The sequence below is a fragment of the Suncus etruscus genome, chromosome 11, assembly GCF_024139225.1.
Source record: "Suncus etruscus isolate mSunEtr1 chromosome 11, mSunEtr1.pri.cur, whole genome shotgun sequence".
NCBI classification, from domain to species: Eukaryota; Metazoa; Chordata; class Mammalia; order Eulipotyphla; family Soricidae; genus Suncus; species Suncus etruscus.
In genome coordinates, this window is record NC_064858.1 from 49,689,100 (window position 1) to 49,703,699 (window position 14,600).

General features: G+C 40.4%; 1 protein-coding gene across 1 annotated transcript in view; it reads right to left on the reverse strand.

The window, feature by feature from the left end:
- Positions 1 to 5,744: 5,744 nt before the first annotated feature.
- The window catches only part of NR2C1 (nuclear receptor subfamily 2 group C member 1), a 46,849-nt gene continuing 37,993 nt past the window's right edge, over positions 5,745 to 14,600 (reverse strand). The window contains exons 12-13 of the mRNA XM_049782812.1: positions 13,284 to 13,389; positions 5,745 to 7,104 (exon numbers count right to left, since the gene is read on the reverse strand). Of these exons, the coding sequence (XP_049638769.1) occupies positions 6,930 to 7,104; positions 13,284 to 13,389 (281 nt within the window). The 3' untranslated portion in view covers positions 5,745 to 6,929. The remainder of the gene's footprint in view (positions 7,105 to 13,283; positions 13,390 to 14,600) is intronic.

A 14,600-nucleotide genomic window follows, 5' to 3' on the forward strand; every position in this document is an offset into this window, starting at 1 on the left:
TGTAACTAGTATTCTTTTTGTTTTTGGGCCACACTCAGTGATGCTCAGGGGTTATTCCTGACTTTGTGCTCAGAAATTGCTTCTGGCTCCTGCATGCATATGGGATGCTGGGGATTGAAACCAGGTCTGTCCTGGATCAGCTGTGTGCAAGGCAAATGCCCTACCGTTGTGCTATATCTCTGGCACTGTAACTATAGTATTCTAACTTGGTTCCAATTCCCTCACTTGGGCTAGAGCAATAGTATAACAGGTCATACTAAGTAGGGGTTATTCCTGGCTCTACACTCAGAAATCATGCCAAAAACAACCCAAAAAATCACTCCTGGTGGGGACCATATGGCATGCCAGGAATAGAAACTGGGTCAAGTGCAAAGCAACAACTTTACCTGCTGTACTCTCTATGATCCTTAAGATTTACTTTCAAATAAACATCATTATTATCATTCATTATGATTTTTTTGGTTGTTGTTTTCTTTTTGTGCCAGTCCTGTCAGTGCTCAGAGGTTACTCCTGGCTCTGTGCTCAGAAAACGCTTCTGGCAGGCTTGAGGGACCATATGGGAAGCCAGGAATCGAGCCCAAGTCTGTCCTGGGTCGGCCACATGCAAGGTAAACATTCTAACGCTGAGCTACCTCTCTGGCCCATGGTGACATCTTATTCCTTTTGATTTGTATAAAATTCTACTGCATGCTATACTGTTAGTGGGCGGGGACAAGTTTTTCTCCCTTACAGCACGGACAGCATCTTTGTATGCCCCCTATAATGTGTAAAAGTTTCTCTAAGGTACATAAACGAATACAAGCATACTAATACTTATGTAATGTAAAATTACCTTCAGAGGTGGTTCTACATGCATGTATCACTGTTTCTCCAGATTCTGCCCTTGATACTTCTAGACTTAAATTATACCATTCTGGTATACATGTCTCTGCTTCCAAAACAGACTTCAAATGAATCCCTTCTCTCCCTAGGAGAAATATGCAAAGCAAGAACATTCTAGAAAACATGCTGCAAATGAAGCTACCACCAGCTAAGTTATCATACTTCTCACATATACTGAATGATCACCACTGATTTTTTTTTGTTTGTTTCTTTTTTGATTTTTAGGCCACACTGTGTTTAGGACTTAGTCCTGGCTCTGGACTTGGGATCACTCCTGGTGTGATGGAGTACCAAAAGACAAATCCAGGTTGGTCAAATGCAAGGATTCCTCTTTGCTGTACTATATTGCTCTAGCCAGACCCCACTTTCATCCCACCCACATTTGAGATAGTTCAATAGCTGGGACACATGCCAAACAGAACCAAAGCATCCCTGGGAGTCTAAGAACTGAGTAGCCTCCCAATACAGCTGGGCATGGCCCCAAAACAAACTCAAATTATTTTGTTAAATTTTATGTTGTTTTTAAAGAAGTTAAGATTATATGTGCTTACGGCATAATCTTTACATAAATGTAAAGAACTTCACTATTTGGGAGCTGGAAAAAGTATAGGAATTAAAGTGTTTCCTTTGCATGCAGTTGACATAGGTGCAAGTCCAGCAGCGCAAATTTCCTGACCATCACTAAAGGTCACTCCTGAGCATCATTCCAGGAACAGAACCTGAACACCACGGGCGCCCAAACCCTTCTCTCCAAAGAGAAATTTCAGGAAGAGTTAAGTTTAATTAAAAAAAAAATCAGACACAGGGTTTAAAAAAATTTAGAGTGATAAGGGGGTATGGTATTGTATTCGGCCAACCCAGGCTCAAAATCCCTGGCACTTCCAGGGATAAGCCGAGTATTGCTGGGTATGGCTTCATTACAAACACTTCTAGACCCTAAAAACAAAAACAAAACAACTCTCATAGTATCTATATAAAATAATATACCTCACTCTATACAGAGAGCAGAGAACAGCTGTCACCATTGTACTCAGAACATTTGCATGGTCCTGGGAACCAAGCCTGTGGTCCCACTTGTTTTTGTTTTGCTGACCATACCTAGCAGTGCTCAGGGGACCATATGAGATGCTGGGGATCAAACTTGGGTTAGCTATGTGCAAGATAAACACCTTCCCTACTGTACTCTCTTTCTAGCTCTAAATGGTATAAAGATAGAACTTCCTTCTTAAAAACCAGCCGTACACCCAACTGGCTGATTATGTTTTTTATGTGAGCAGCCTGGACTTAATCCCTGACACCACTCAGTCCTCTACATACTATTAGTTTCTCCAGCACAAAGCTCAAGGTAGCTCCTGGTACTTCTGAGTATGGTTCCACATTTGGGGCCCTCCTCCTACTGTTATATATATCATGTTCCCCCTTCCATTCCCTTCATTGCTGAAGGATCTATGATCTGGGCTCACACAGGCTATGGTGCTATGGTGCTTGCACACTTGGCTGTGCTGTTCACTAGGGTTGCAAGCTGGACTTCAGCATTTTCGTAGGGTGAGGTGCTCACACCTACCTCACTCTACACTCAGCACACGTGAGCTGCCAGCACTGTACTCAGCCATCCAGGGGGACCAAACAGCATCTCACACTTGTGTTTGGCTTCTTATTTCATACAACTGGTAGTGCTGGGGATAACCCTGAGCCTTCTACACCAATGCATATATTCTAGTGTCTTTTTAGCCCCAATCTCTTTTAGTCCCTTTATACTGCTCATTTTGGGGACAAAAGGGTAGTTGGGTCATACCCAGTGGTGCTCAGGGGCTACTGCTGCCCCCAAGAGAAATATGCAGAGATTAAACCAGTGTTAGCTATAGGCCAGACAAGTATTTGTCCCTTAAATCTCCCTGGGCCACTATTTTTAAAATTAAGAAACACAAGATGTTTGTTTCCTTAAATGTTTTACTGACTCATGGCATGATTCATTTATGTGTTGTCATTATCTGAATCTGATGGTTAACAGCAGAGTAGAGTAGTTTGTAGACACTCATTAAAAAGTTACAAATACTCGCTTTCTGACTCTTTCCGGAAGTGTGCCAACTTCTGAAAACTAGAAGGGAGTTAGGACCTGAATCCTTAGTTCTCTCTAAGAACTCATGCCAGTTAAGCCTGAAATGAAAGTCCTCCACAGCACAGGTTTTATTGTAGAATTGCTCTTTCTTAGAAGCAGCAATTCTACACCTCCTTGACTCTACTGCTCTAATCCCACCCAATCTCCTATCCTAGAAGCATATCTTTTTGTAAAACTCTTTAGATTGTTCTCATTGAATAGAAGCAATGCCTTAATTCCCCCGACCAATATTAACCAAAAGGAACTTTGATGATCCTTACTTTAAGTTCAAATTTAATAGTAAAGCAAAAAGTACCTGGATGGAACTCCTATATGTACCTCTAAATCTTGGAAATTAGCAGGATTCACTGAAGAGTGATCAAGTGGCAAAAAGTATTTTTATCAAGGGAGGGCCAAAGGTAAGTGTCGAAATTTTAACTAAAGGGTTAATTAATTTCTCTGAAGCAAAAAAAAAAAAGTCCTACAGAGAATTCCACACCTGATAACCAACACTTTGGCAACATGGTTGGCAAATCTATATTTAGAATGAAGATTTTCACTAATCCATATACTCAACTCTCTATCTCATCTATGTCTCGGTGTATTTAAATCTATTCTTCCAGTACTGTTTCTGAAGCGAATTAACTTCTGACCAGCTCAAAAAGTAGAAGGAAAGCAGTCTACTCACTCAGACAAAGAGTTCAGTAATTCTGGAAAGATCTGCAGACAAATTTGTTTTTTGGGTCACACCTGGCAGTGCTCAGGGATTACTTTTGGCTCTCTGCTCACTAGTTGCCACTGGCAGGCTTGAGGGACCATAATGGATGCTAGGAATTAAACCAGAGTCCAGCCAGAGTTGGCCATGCAAGGCAAATGCCCTACAGCTATGCTATCACCCCACCCTTACAATGTTGGAGGAGGGCTTTGGGTCACACCAGCAGTGCTCAGGGGTTACTTCTGACTGAGCTCAAAATCGCCCCTGGCAGGCTTGGGGGACCATAAGGGATGCCGGATTCGAACCACTGTCTGTCAGTGGTCCTCAAACTATGGCCCGTGGGCAGCATATTGTATTTGTATCTGTTTTGTTTCTTCATTGCAAAATAAGATATATGCAGTGTGCATAAGAATTCGTTCATAAGTTTTGTTTTTACTATAGTCAGACCCTCCAATGGTCTGAGGAACAGTGAACTGGCCCCCTGTTTAAAAAGTTTGAGGACCCCTGGATGTTAGGCAAATGAATGCCTACCGCTATGCTATCTCTCTGGCCCCTGGCAAATTTTTATCTATAGTCAAACCACCATCGTGAACAAGAGCATCTAGTTCAGACAGTAACTGAGCATCTTCCCCGATACTGCAAGGTATCTTGATGCTTTCTCCATCTGCATTGTTTTCTAAGAACAATACTGAACACTAACCTTCACTCCTCTTCCAGTTACCAGTGTGCATTATTATACTACTGAGACTTCCGTGAAAGAAGAAAATAGCCAATTTCTGATATTTACTTGGAAGTTTATTCATTGATTGTAAAAAGTCCTAAAATATTGGGTATGGAAATATTTCCCATGCTTTACCTTTCTGAGAGTACTTTAATCTCTCTTAGTAGAACAATATAAGAAACAAAGAACACATACTGAATCAACTCTTGAGTCAAATACTGAACTTTGAATCAACGACGCTGCCAAGAAACAATTTGTAATGTAGGTCACATTTTAATACAGTTTAAAAAACATTTCCAAATATAACTGCAAATTTAATCAGGAAGAAATGCTTGAGAGAAATATATAGCTTAATTAATCATCAGTAAATACATTATTTTAAAGAATTATTTTCCTGAATTCTTAGCTTATGTCATTGTATTTATAAAGGTACATACCTCCTGATTTTTCCATTTATGTTTTTGTACTAAATGTAGTTTTTTCCAACTGATAATTATAAATGTCTATTGACAAAAAAATCACATTTAAGTAAGGAAAACAGCCTCACTTAATAAACTGGTGAAACTGTTAAGACGATTTTGCTTTAAATTTCTGAGTTATTATAAAGAAGTAATTCAAAAATCCAGGTCCACTCCCCTAAATTCTGCTTCTCTTCTATTGCAAAAATCCTTGTAAAAATTGTACTGAGTGCAAGAAATGTCCATATTTATATTTTCTAAAGAATAGACAGACCAAAATAATTCACTGCAAATTCAGAGGAAAAGAAATACGTAACAGGGGCCGGTGAGGTGGCGCTATAGGTAAGGTGTCTGCCTTGCGAGCGCTAGCCAAGGTTGGACCACGGTTCAATCCCCCGGTGACCCATATGGTCCCCCCAAGCCAGGGGCAATTTCTGAGCACTTAGCCAGGAGTAACCCCTGAGCATCAAACGGGTGTGGCCGAAAGAAAAAAAAAAAAAGAAATACGTAACAGCAGGAAGTTCACAGATAAAACATGGCCCTGGAAGACATCCAAGAAATCTGAAATGCCTTTGTGGTTTGAATAAAGTTTTACTTATATTATTGAAATAGCGCCCTACTCCTCAGATAAATGAGTGCATATCCCCACATTTAAAACTTCAATAAAAAGGGGCCGGGCGGTGGCGCTAGAGATAAGGTGCCTGCCTTGCCTGCGCTAGCCTAGGATGGACTGCGGTTCGATCCCCCGGTCCCATATGGTCCCCCAAGCCAGGAGCGACTTCTGAGCGCATAGCCAGGAGTAACCCCTGAGCATCACCGGGTGTGGCCCAAAAACAAAAACAAAACAAAACAAAACAACAACAAAAAAAACTTCAATAAAAGAACTATTTGGTTTAAAATAATTTCCCTTGAAAACAGATTGGCTAAGATGAATTATTTAACAAGTGGAGAATTTCTAACAACCAAACTACAAGAAACTGAATAAAACCCATGGAAGAGTTAGGAAGCTATAATGCAGGTCTGAAATGAGGAAGAAAGGTTAGATACTTTTTGTGGAATGGAAGAGAAAGAATTTTATGTATTTGGTTTTGGGGCCACACCCAGGGGCACCAAGGGTTACTCCTGGCTCTGTGCTCAGAAATCACTTCTGGCAGGCTTGGGGGACCATATGGGATGCTGGGGATCAAACCCGGGTCCATCCCAGGTTGGCAGCGTGCAGGCAAATGGCCTACCTGCTGTGCTATCGCTCTAGCCCCTAATTTTAATATCTATTTTAAAATACTGAAACATTTTGGATTTAATTAGTTTCTACTACTTTTAAAACATAGTAGTGAACCATAAATATTAAAACATGAATCCTAGCTTTCAATTTCTGCTACATACATAAATAAAAAAGTGCTTTTAACTAATAATATACAACACTATAAAAGTCAACCTTTAAGATTACAGATGACCTAAGTCTCACTGCCAGCAATGAGAGTGGTTGGTATAGGCTAAGAGATGTCATGATATTTACAAAGACAAAAATTATACTCAAGTATCATTTCCTATACTTCTAATGTTATTATCATCATACCACTGAGAAAAAAATAATGATTTTTGACATAGTAATTAAAACAGATATTATGGAGCAGTAAGATGTATGGAAATCCCCTTAGAGATTTCCAATAATTGTTTATGCCAGTTTATAATAAAGTTAAATATAAATACAACACAATTCGGGGAAGGGAAAAGACTATTTATTTTATAAAATAAAATATAATGAGATCTTAGCTTAGATAGTCAAGAAGTGTTGGCATTAGGTATCATCTTAAGCAAGAATAAATGCGCATTATTTCTTATTCACTTAAATAAGACAGGACAGGATATTCTAATTCCTGCTACCTGTCTAGTCACTTAGGAAATTCTTATTTCAATTTAAAGAAGTCAAAATAAAAAAATACCTAGATTTTGGTTACACTTGAAAGTCAAACTTTCCAGGTGTCCTGGAAGCAATGAGTTCAATTTGGTATCTTTTGTTCTTGGAAAGAACAGTTTACACTGAGACTTCAGCTTTCAAATGCCATGGCCAATTATTTGTGAGTTATAATCTGCAGGTTCCATCTTTAAAATATGCGGGATAACACTGTCAATTCGAACATTGCCAATAAGACCTTTGAAAAACAATTCCTCAGTGATGGTAGCATTCATTAGTCTCAAAGCTGGCAGTCTGAGTAGTAGTCTAGACAACCTAAGAAGAAAAAAAGGAGAACAAGTTTGCAAATTAAAAAGACTGCATAAAATTTGAGCAATTTCTGCACATTTATTGCTGTGGCCTTTTTAATGAAGATTTGATTTTCACAAGTGAAAAGCCTCCAAGTAAATGATAATCATCTGATCACCATCGACACTTAGGTAGGTTGGTCTGGGCTGATAACTCTGGGCCTTCTAGGGATAAGGGATGGGAGGCAGCAGGCCTAGAGTCTCCTTTCTGCCTGAAGGCACAGACCACCACAGCCAACACATCCAACACCCTCTGACATAAAGGGCCGAGCTCCACATACAATTTAACTATACCAAATCCCCAAATTTGTTCCAGATCCTGGACGGCATGCGACCTTGCAGTAGCTCAAAATTCCCTAATACTGTAAGTTCACTAGGATCACAACGAATTTGAGAGAAAAGTTGCACTATCACCAAGCTCAGTTAACCTAAACAGTAGCACAGAAGGCTGGAGGAGCACCAACCAGAGCCCAGGAAATCTTAGACACTGACTTTAGTAACACCATTAGGAAATAACAATTGTTACAAACTGGCCCCTACTGATCTATGTTTTGCTAATTCCATTTGCCTTTGTGTAATAGCAAACAATATGAAGTAAATTTATGCCTGAAAGGGGGCAGGATAAGGTAAGTGGGTAAGAAAATGGGGATATTAGTGGAGGGAAGTCACACTGGTGGTGGGTTTGATGTTGGGACATTTATGTATTTATTTTATGTATTTATCTTTTGGGTCTTTTGGGCCACACCTGGCGGCACTCAGTTACTCATGGCTCTGTGCTCATAAATTGCTTCTGGCAGTGTTGGGGGACCTTATTAGATGGTGGAGATCAAACCAGGTCAGTCCCAGGTTGGCTGCATGCAAGGCAGATGTCTACCACTGTGCTATCACTCTGGCCCTGGGGTATTTAGTTAATGCCTGAAACAACTTAGCAAATCATGGTGTTAAAATTAAATATTTAACGTCATATGGGCCGAAGCAGTGGCAGAGTGGTAAGGTGTCTGCCTTTCCAGCAGTAGCCTAGGACTGACCGCGGTTCGATCCCCCGGCGTCCCATATGGTCCAAGCCAGGAGCGCATAGCCAGGAGTAACCTCTGAGTGTACCGGTGTGCCCCCCCACCCCAAAAAAAAAACCCATCATATGAAAATCATTTGGCTGTAACTGTGACCTGCAAGGTCCTCACGGTTGTCCTGTGTAACAAACCATGGATCAAGTTACGAACTTAAGAAAAGCCTAGGAACCTATCTGATAAAAACCCACAATAAAAACAACAGAACCCACAAAGCTGAATGATTTTGTTTTTGGTTTTGATTTACGGAACAATATTACAAATGCTAATCATTTTCCTGACACAGAATCAACAACAATGGATTTTTGGGGCTGGAGTGATAATAAAGCAGTAGGGCATGTGGCTCATCTAGGTTGGATTCCTGGTCTCCGGAGACCACTACACTGGGTGTGGCCCCCCCCCCCAAAAAAAAAAGAACCAGGGGCCCAAAAATAGTACAGGGGGTAAGATGACTGCCTTGCAGCAGATGAGCCTGATTCAATCTCTGATATCCCCTGATTCTGAGAGTGAGTGCAGAGCCAGGAGTAATCCCTGAGTCTCCAGGTAACAAATAAATAATCACCCAAGAGCACTGGATTTTATTTTGCCTTCTCTTGTGAGAGATGCCATGGATCTGAAGTGCCTGTGTCAGGATTTAGGGCTGACTTTCCATTTCTACAGAAAGCAATTCTTTGGTTTGGCCCGAGTCCAGGCTCCCTGAGATCTAGGGCGGTGGGAAATGTTCTCTCTGTGCATAGAATAAATGGGCTTTAGGCACAGCTTGAAGGTTGCCCTGTGGAGCTGGCAGAACGAGAGTATCTATGACTTAGAGAGGATCATAATCAGTCCTGACAAATTCCAGGCATTTTCCTGAGCAGCTGAGGTGTATCAAGCAGAGACCTGGAAGCAAACTCACTCTTTCCCCACTTTACCAAACTACCTGCAATATTAATTGGCAAACCTGACAGGAGAGGAGAGAAGAAACTGCAGAAAGGAAAAAAAAAAAACAAAAACAAAAAACAAAAACAAAACTCAAGGAGAAGGGAGATAACCTTGCGAAAAATCTGCTGTGCATACTGACAACTCTGAAACCCACAGCTGGAGTCCCATTAATAAGTTAGCATGAAATTACACTCCCTTACAGACAGGGTCTGAACCCTTGTGTTAGCTTGAAGAAATTACAGAAGACAGACCTTGCTTGACTTTTAAATATTTAAAGATCATTTTTTGCTTTTGTGCCACACCTGGCTGTACTCATGGGTTACTCCTTGCTCTGCACTCAGAGCAGTGCTCTAGGACTGTATGTGGTGCTGGGAATCGAACCCAGGTTGATAGCATGCAAGGCAAGTACTTCCAAAACCTTAATATTTAAAGATCTTAAATTTTATTAATATTTTTGGGGCTTGGCCCATACCTGGAGTGCTCAGGGGTTTGACTGTGTATTCAGGAATTATGGTGGATGGGCAAGTGACTTACCTGCTGTCCTATCTCTCCAGCCCCAAAAGATCTTAAATTTTTAGCTTAAGAGGGTGAAATCTCTAGGAAGGTAAATGTTGCAGGTAGACAGGTGTGTGTATGGGGATGGTAGAGCTGATAATGAGCTTTGGGGAAGTAAAACTTAAGAGAATACCCAAAGATTGGAGAACCCATCAGAGAGAAAGAGAAGATACAGAAGAAACTACAGGTTGTGAAGAGAGAAGCCACAGAGATCCTACCGTAGGTAGGGCAGATTGTTTTGCATATGACAGACCTGGGTGGGATCAGTCACCCCAGATGGTGTCCCAGTATCCAACCAGCCTTGTGCTTGGAGTAATTGAATAAGGAGTAAAGAGAGTAAGAGAGCCTGGATAGAATACACCTTAAGCACCACTGGGTGTTGTTTGCCAAATAATAATAGAAGTCCTAATGAGATTATGACTTTTCCTGAGGCCATCAAGAGAGTACAGTGAGAGAGTAGTAAGTGTTTGCTTTGCTTATAGCCAACCCAGTGGTTTGATCCCTGGCATCCCATGTGGTTCTCTGAGCATGATAGGTGTGGGTCTCCCACTCCCCCTAAAAAGGGATTTCTCAGTTAAAATTTTATGTATACAGAGAACTCTGAACAAAAACAATTTGAGGAATTTCAAAATAAGCAGTCCCAAAAGTCATAGAACTGTGTATGTGTGTATGTATGTATGTATGTATGTATGTATGTACGTAACATAAAATTTGCTTTTTGGGCCACACCCAGTGACTCTTAGGGGCTATTCCTGACTATGCACTCAGAAATCGCTTCTGGCTTGGGGGAGAATATAGGATGCCAGGGAATTGAACCATGGTTTGTCCTAGGTTAGTGAGTGCAAGGCAAAATGCCCTACTGCTTGTGCCACCACTCTGGTCCTCATTTTTTTTTTTTAAATAAAAATTTTGGGCCAAAACCAGTGATGTTCCAGATACCCTGTGGTGCCAAAGATAGAACCCAGGTCTCCTACATGTAAAGGATGTGAATCTCTACTTCTCTTCTCCCTACTTCAAGATATTGCATGCTAAGAAACTTCCTAGAATGAAGTAATCTACTATTTAAGTTATTAAATTCCTGTTTACTTCCACCAGCTGAAATATACAGAATGGATAGAAAGCAGGGCTAAAAAATGGCTGAAGTACGGGGCTAGAGCAATAGCATAGCAGATAGGGTGCTTGCATTGCACATGGCTGACCAGGTTCAATTCCAGACATCTCATATAGCCCTCTGGGTCCACCAGAAGTTATTTCTGAGAGTAGAGCCAGAAATAATCCGAGTGCCACTGGATGTGGCACTCTCCCAAAAAAGAAAGAAAAAAACAAGTTAAAGCATGGCTGCAAAGTATTTTCTTTTTGTTTTTCGGGCCATACCCGTTAGATGCTCAGGGGTTACTTCTGGCTATGCCCTCAGAAATTGCCCCTGGCTTGGGGTGACCATATGGGACGCGCCGGGGGATCGAACCGCGGTCGCGATCTTTCCTTGGCTAGCGCTTGCAAGGCAGACACCTTACCTCTAGCGCCACTTTGCTGGCCCCGCAAAGTATTTTCTTAACAGACTGAAGCATTAAAATTATACCACTAATAAACATATTTAAAGTAAAAAGCTAGCAGACTGCCCTAAATTATCTTTCTTTTCTTTTTCTTTTGGTTTTTGGGACACACCCGGCAGCGCTCAGGGGTTAATCCTGGCTCTATGCTCAAAAATCACTCCAAGCAGGCTCGGGGGACCATATGGGATGCCAGGATTCGAACCACTTTCCTACTGCACACAAGGCAAACACCCTACCTTTTTGCTATCTCTCCGGCCCCACCTAAATTATCTTTCATTTGTTTTGTTTTGGGAAACTCCAAACAGCTGTGCTTAGGGCTTACTCCTGACTGTATTCAGGCTAATACTTTATCTGTGACTCCCAGTTGGCCAGGTAGGATCACCAGTCAAGTCCAGGTTATTTTGGCTCTAACAGGTACATGCTTAACAACTCTAGAGAGCAATGTCAGGTTAAAAAAACTGAATTAAATATATGTGAATTAGAATATATGTTTTTCAGCTATACCCAGCAGTAATTGGGCATCTTCTGGTGGGGCTCAGGATCCCTTGCATCTGTGGTGCTGGGGATAAAATCCAGGTCAGCTGCATGCAAAGCAAATCCCTTACCCACTGTACTATTGCTCTGGCCCCTGGAAATGACAACTATACATACATTTGGGGGACTGGTGTTTGGGCCACACCTAGTGGTATAATAGGGTTATTTCAGACTCTGTTCCTGGAATCATACCTGGCAGAAACAGGAGACCTATGGGATGCCAGGATCAAATTTGGGCCAGACACACGCAAGGCAAACACCCTACTCATTGTATGATCATTTCAGCCCTATACTATATATATATACATAATTGATATATTATATAAATATAATTCTAACATATAATGTATACATTATATAATTTTATATATAAATGCATAACATTTAAATAATATACAAATAATACATATCAATATATCTTTTTGTAATCATGTTTTCCTTTTTCAATACAAAAATAACTAGCAGATATATCATGAGTTTCAAAAATTATTATTATTTTGGTTTTGGGGTCACACCACTGGCGCCTAGTGGTTACTCCTGGCTCTACTCATCATACATCACTCCTGGCAGGCTCAGGGGACCATAAGGGATTCCATCCAGGTTCGGCCACATGGCAAGGCAAATGCCCCACAGCTGTGCTATCACTCCGGCCCCTAAAAATTATTTTGTAAAAATTGTGTAAGGCCAGGAATTTAACTCAGTGATAGAACAATTTTTTGCCTCCCTTCAATCCCCAGTCCCAATATAAAATAAAAAAGTATATTTTTTAAAGTGAATAGTTTTTATTGAATGGAAGTTATTTAGAAAGATGTGTCAGAAGAGATAAGGAAAGGATGGATATGTGTTCAATAGAAAACATGAGCTTGCAAGAATAAGCAGGCAAGCAAGATATGTATTCACAGGAGAACATGTTCTTAAATAGCAAACCAAAAATCAAATTAAAAAAATTAATCCCCCCCCCAGAATAAAACCCATGGTGTCATCTTGGAGACGGACCGCGGTTCGATCCCCCGGCGTCCCATATGGTCCCCCAAGCCAGGAGTAACCCCTGAGCGTCACCGGGTGTGGCCCAAAAACCAAAAAAAAAAAAAAAAAAAAAAGAAAATAAAAATAGGGCCAGAGAGATAGCATGGAGGTAAAGCGTATGCCTTGCATGCATAAGGTCAATGGTTCGAATCCCGGCATCCTATATGGTCCCCCGAGTCTGCCAGGAGCGATTTCTGAGCGCAGAGCCAGGAGTAACCCCTAAGCACTGCCTGGTGTGACCCAAAAAAACCCAAAAAAGTAAAAAATAATAAAATAAAAATAAAGGGTTTAGAAAAAGCAAATATAGGGTTTGGATCCTCAAGTTATGCTTGGGTTCAAAGCTCACTCTTTACTGTATGACCTTGAAAGCACTCTTGCAACACTCTTGAACTCTTGTACTTCAAAATATAAAGCTAAATATACATCCTTCAAATAAAAACATGATATAACAGATTAATAGATGACATACTAGAGTAATAGATTCTAGATACCTGTAGGTATCCTCTGGATAGGTTTTAGTTATATAATCTTGGAATTCCACATAAGCCTTTTCCTGGAATTTCTCAATCTGTTCCATGTTTTCTAAGCCTGGATGATCTGAAACAATAAAGACCATTATTCAGTTACTGTCACTCAATAAAGATCTAATTCAATAATGCTCATTCAACAGCACAGGCAATGGAGATAGAAAAGGGGTGAAGAAAAGTTCAATGATCACAGAAACCCCATTTAGATGTGTCACTTTCACTCCCAAATATGTTTAATAGCTTTAGAATAGTGGCAATCCTCTTAGTCTTATTTTTTGGTTTGGTTTTTTTGGGCCATACCTGGTTGTGCACAGGTCTTACTGCTAGCTCTGTGCTCAGGAATCACTCCTGACTGTGACTGGAAGACGAATGTGGTACCAGGGATCTGACCTATGTACTCCATAGGCCAGGGAAAAGTACAATAAACCACTGTGCTGGACTACCTCTCTGGCCCCAAGCCCTAAAATCGTTTTATCTCAAATATGTATTCTAATATCTAGTAAAAAGTGAAACCACTGGGCCAGAGAGATAGCATGGAGGTAAGGCGTTTGCCTTGCATGCAGAAGTAGTTAGAATTCCAGCATCCCATATGGTCCCCTGAGCCTGCCAGGAGCGATTTCTTAGCATAGAGCCAGGAGTAACTCCTAAGCACCACCTCCAGGTGTGACCCAAAAACCAAAAAAAAAAAAAAGAAAAAAAGTGAAACCACTGGTTTTGACTAAAATAGTTTTCATGGATTCCAAAATGGTACAAGGGAATCTTGATCATTCTTTTTTTTTTTTTTTTTACAAAGGCAGGAGGAAAGGAGAGGAGAACATATCATGGGACATGGCTATATTTTCTAAAGCATTTTAAAATTACATTTCTAGAGAATCATTTCTATATCATATTCTGTACTGTTTTACTAGATCATCTTTCTCTACTACTGTTGGGTAAAAATATATTGACAAAATTATTAAACCATGAGTATCACCTGAGAAAACATTAAATAAAACAGGTTAATATTATGATGAAATTTCACACACACATCAAAAGGTGTGGCTCAGTGGTCTAGCACATCATGCCTTGCATGTATGAGATCCTGGCTTTGATTAGCATTAGGCTCAACACAAATCTCACCCCCCCACACACACAACATACTCCAATTTCAAAATAACTGCCAAGTTAAGAAGTATTGAAAAATAATTCTATTCTGACTAAAAAGAAGTAATAGAAAATACTGGGAATACATAATAATCTGAACTTTATAAATAAAATTGAATCTGGTTTGTTTTTTTTCTT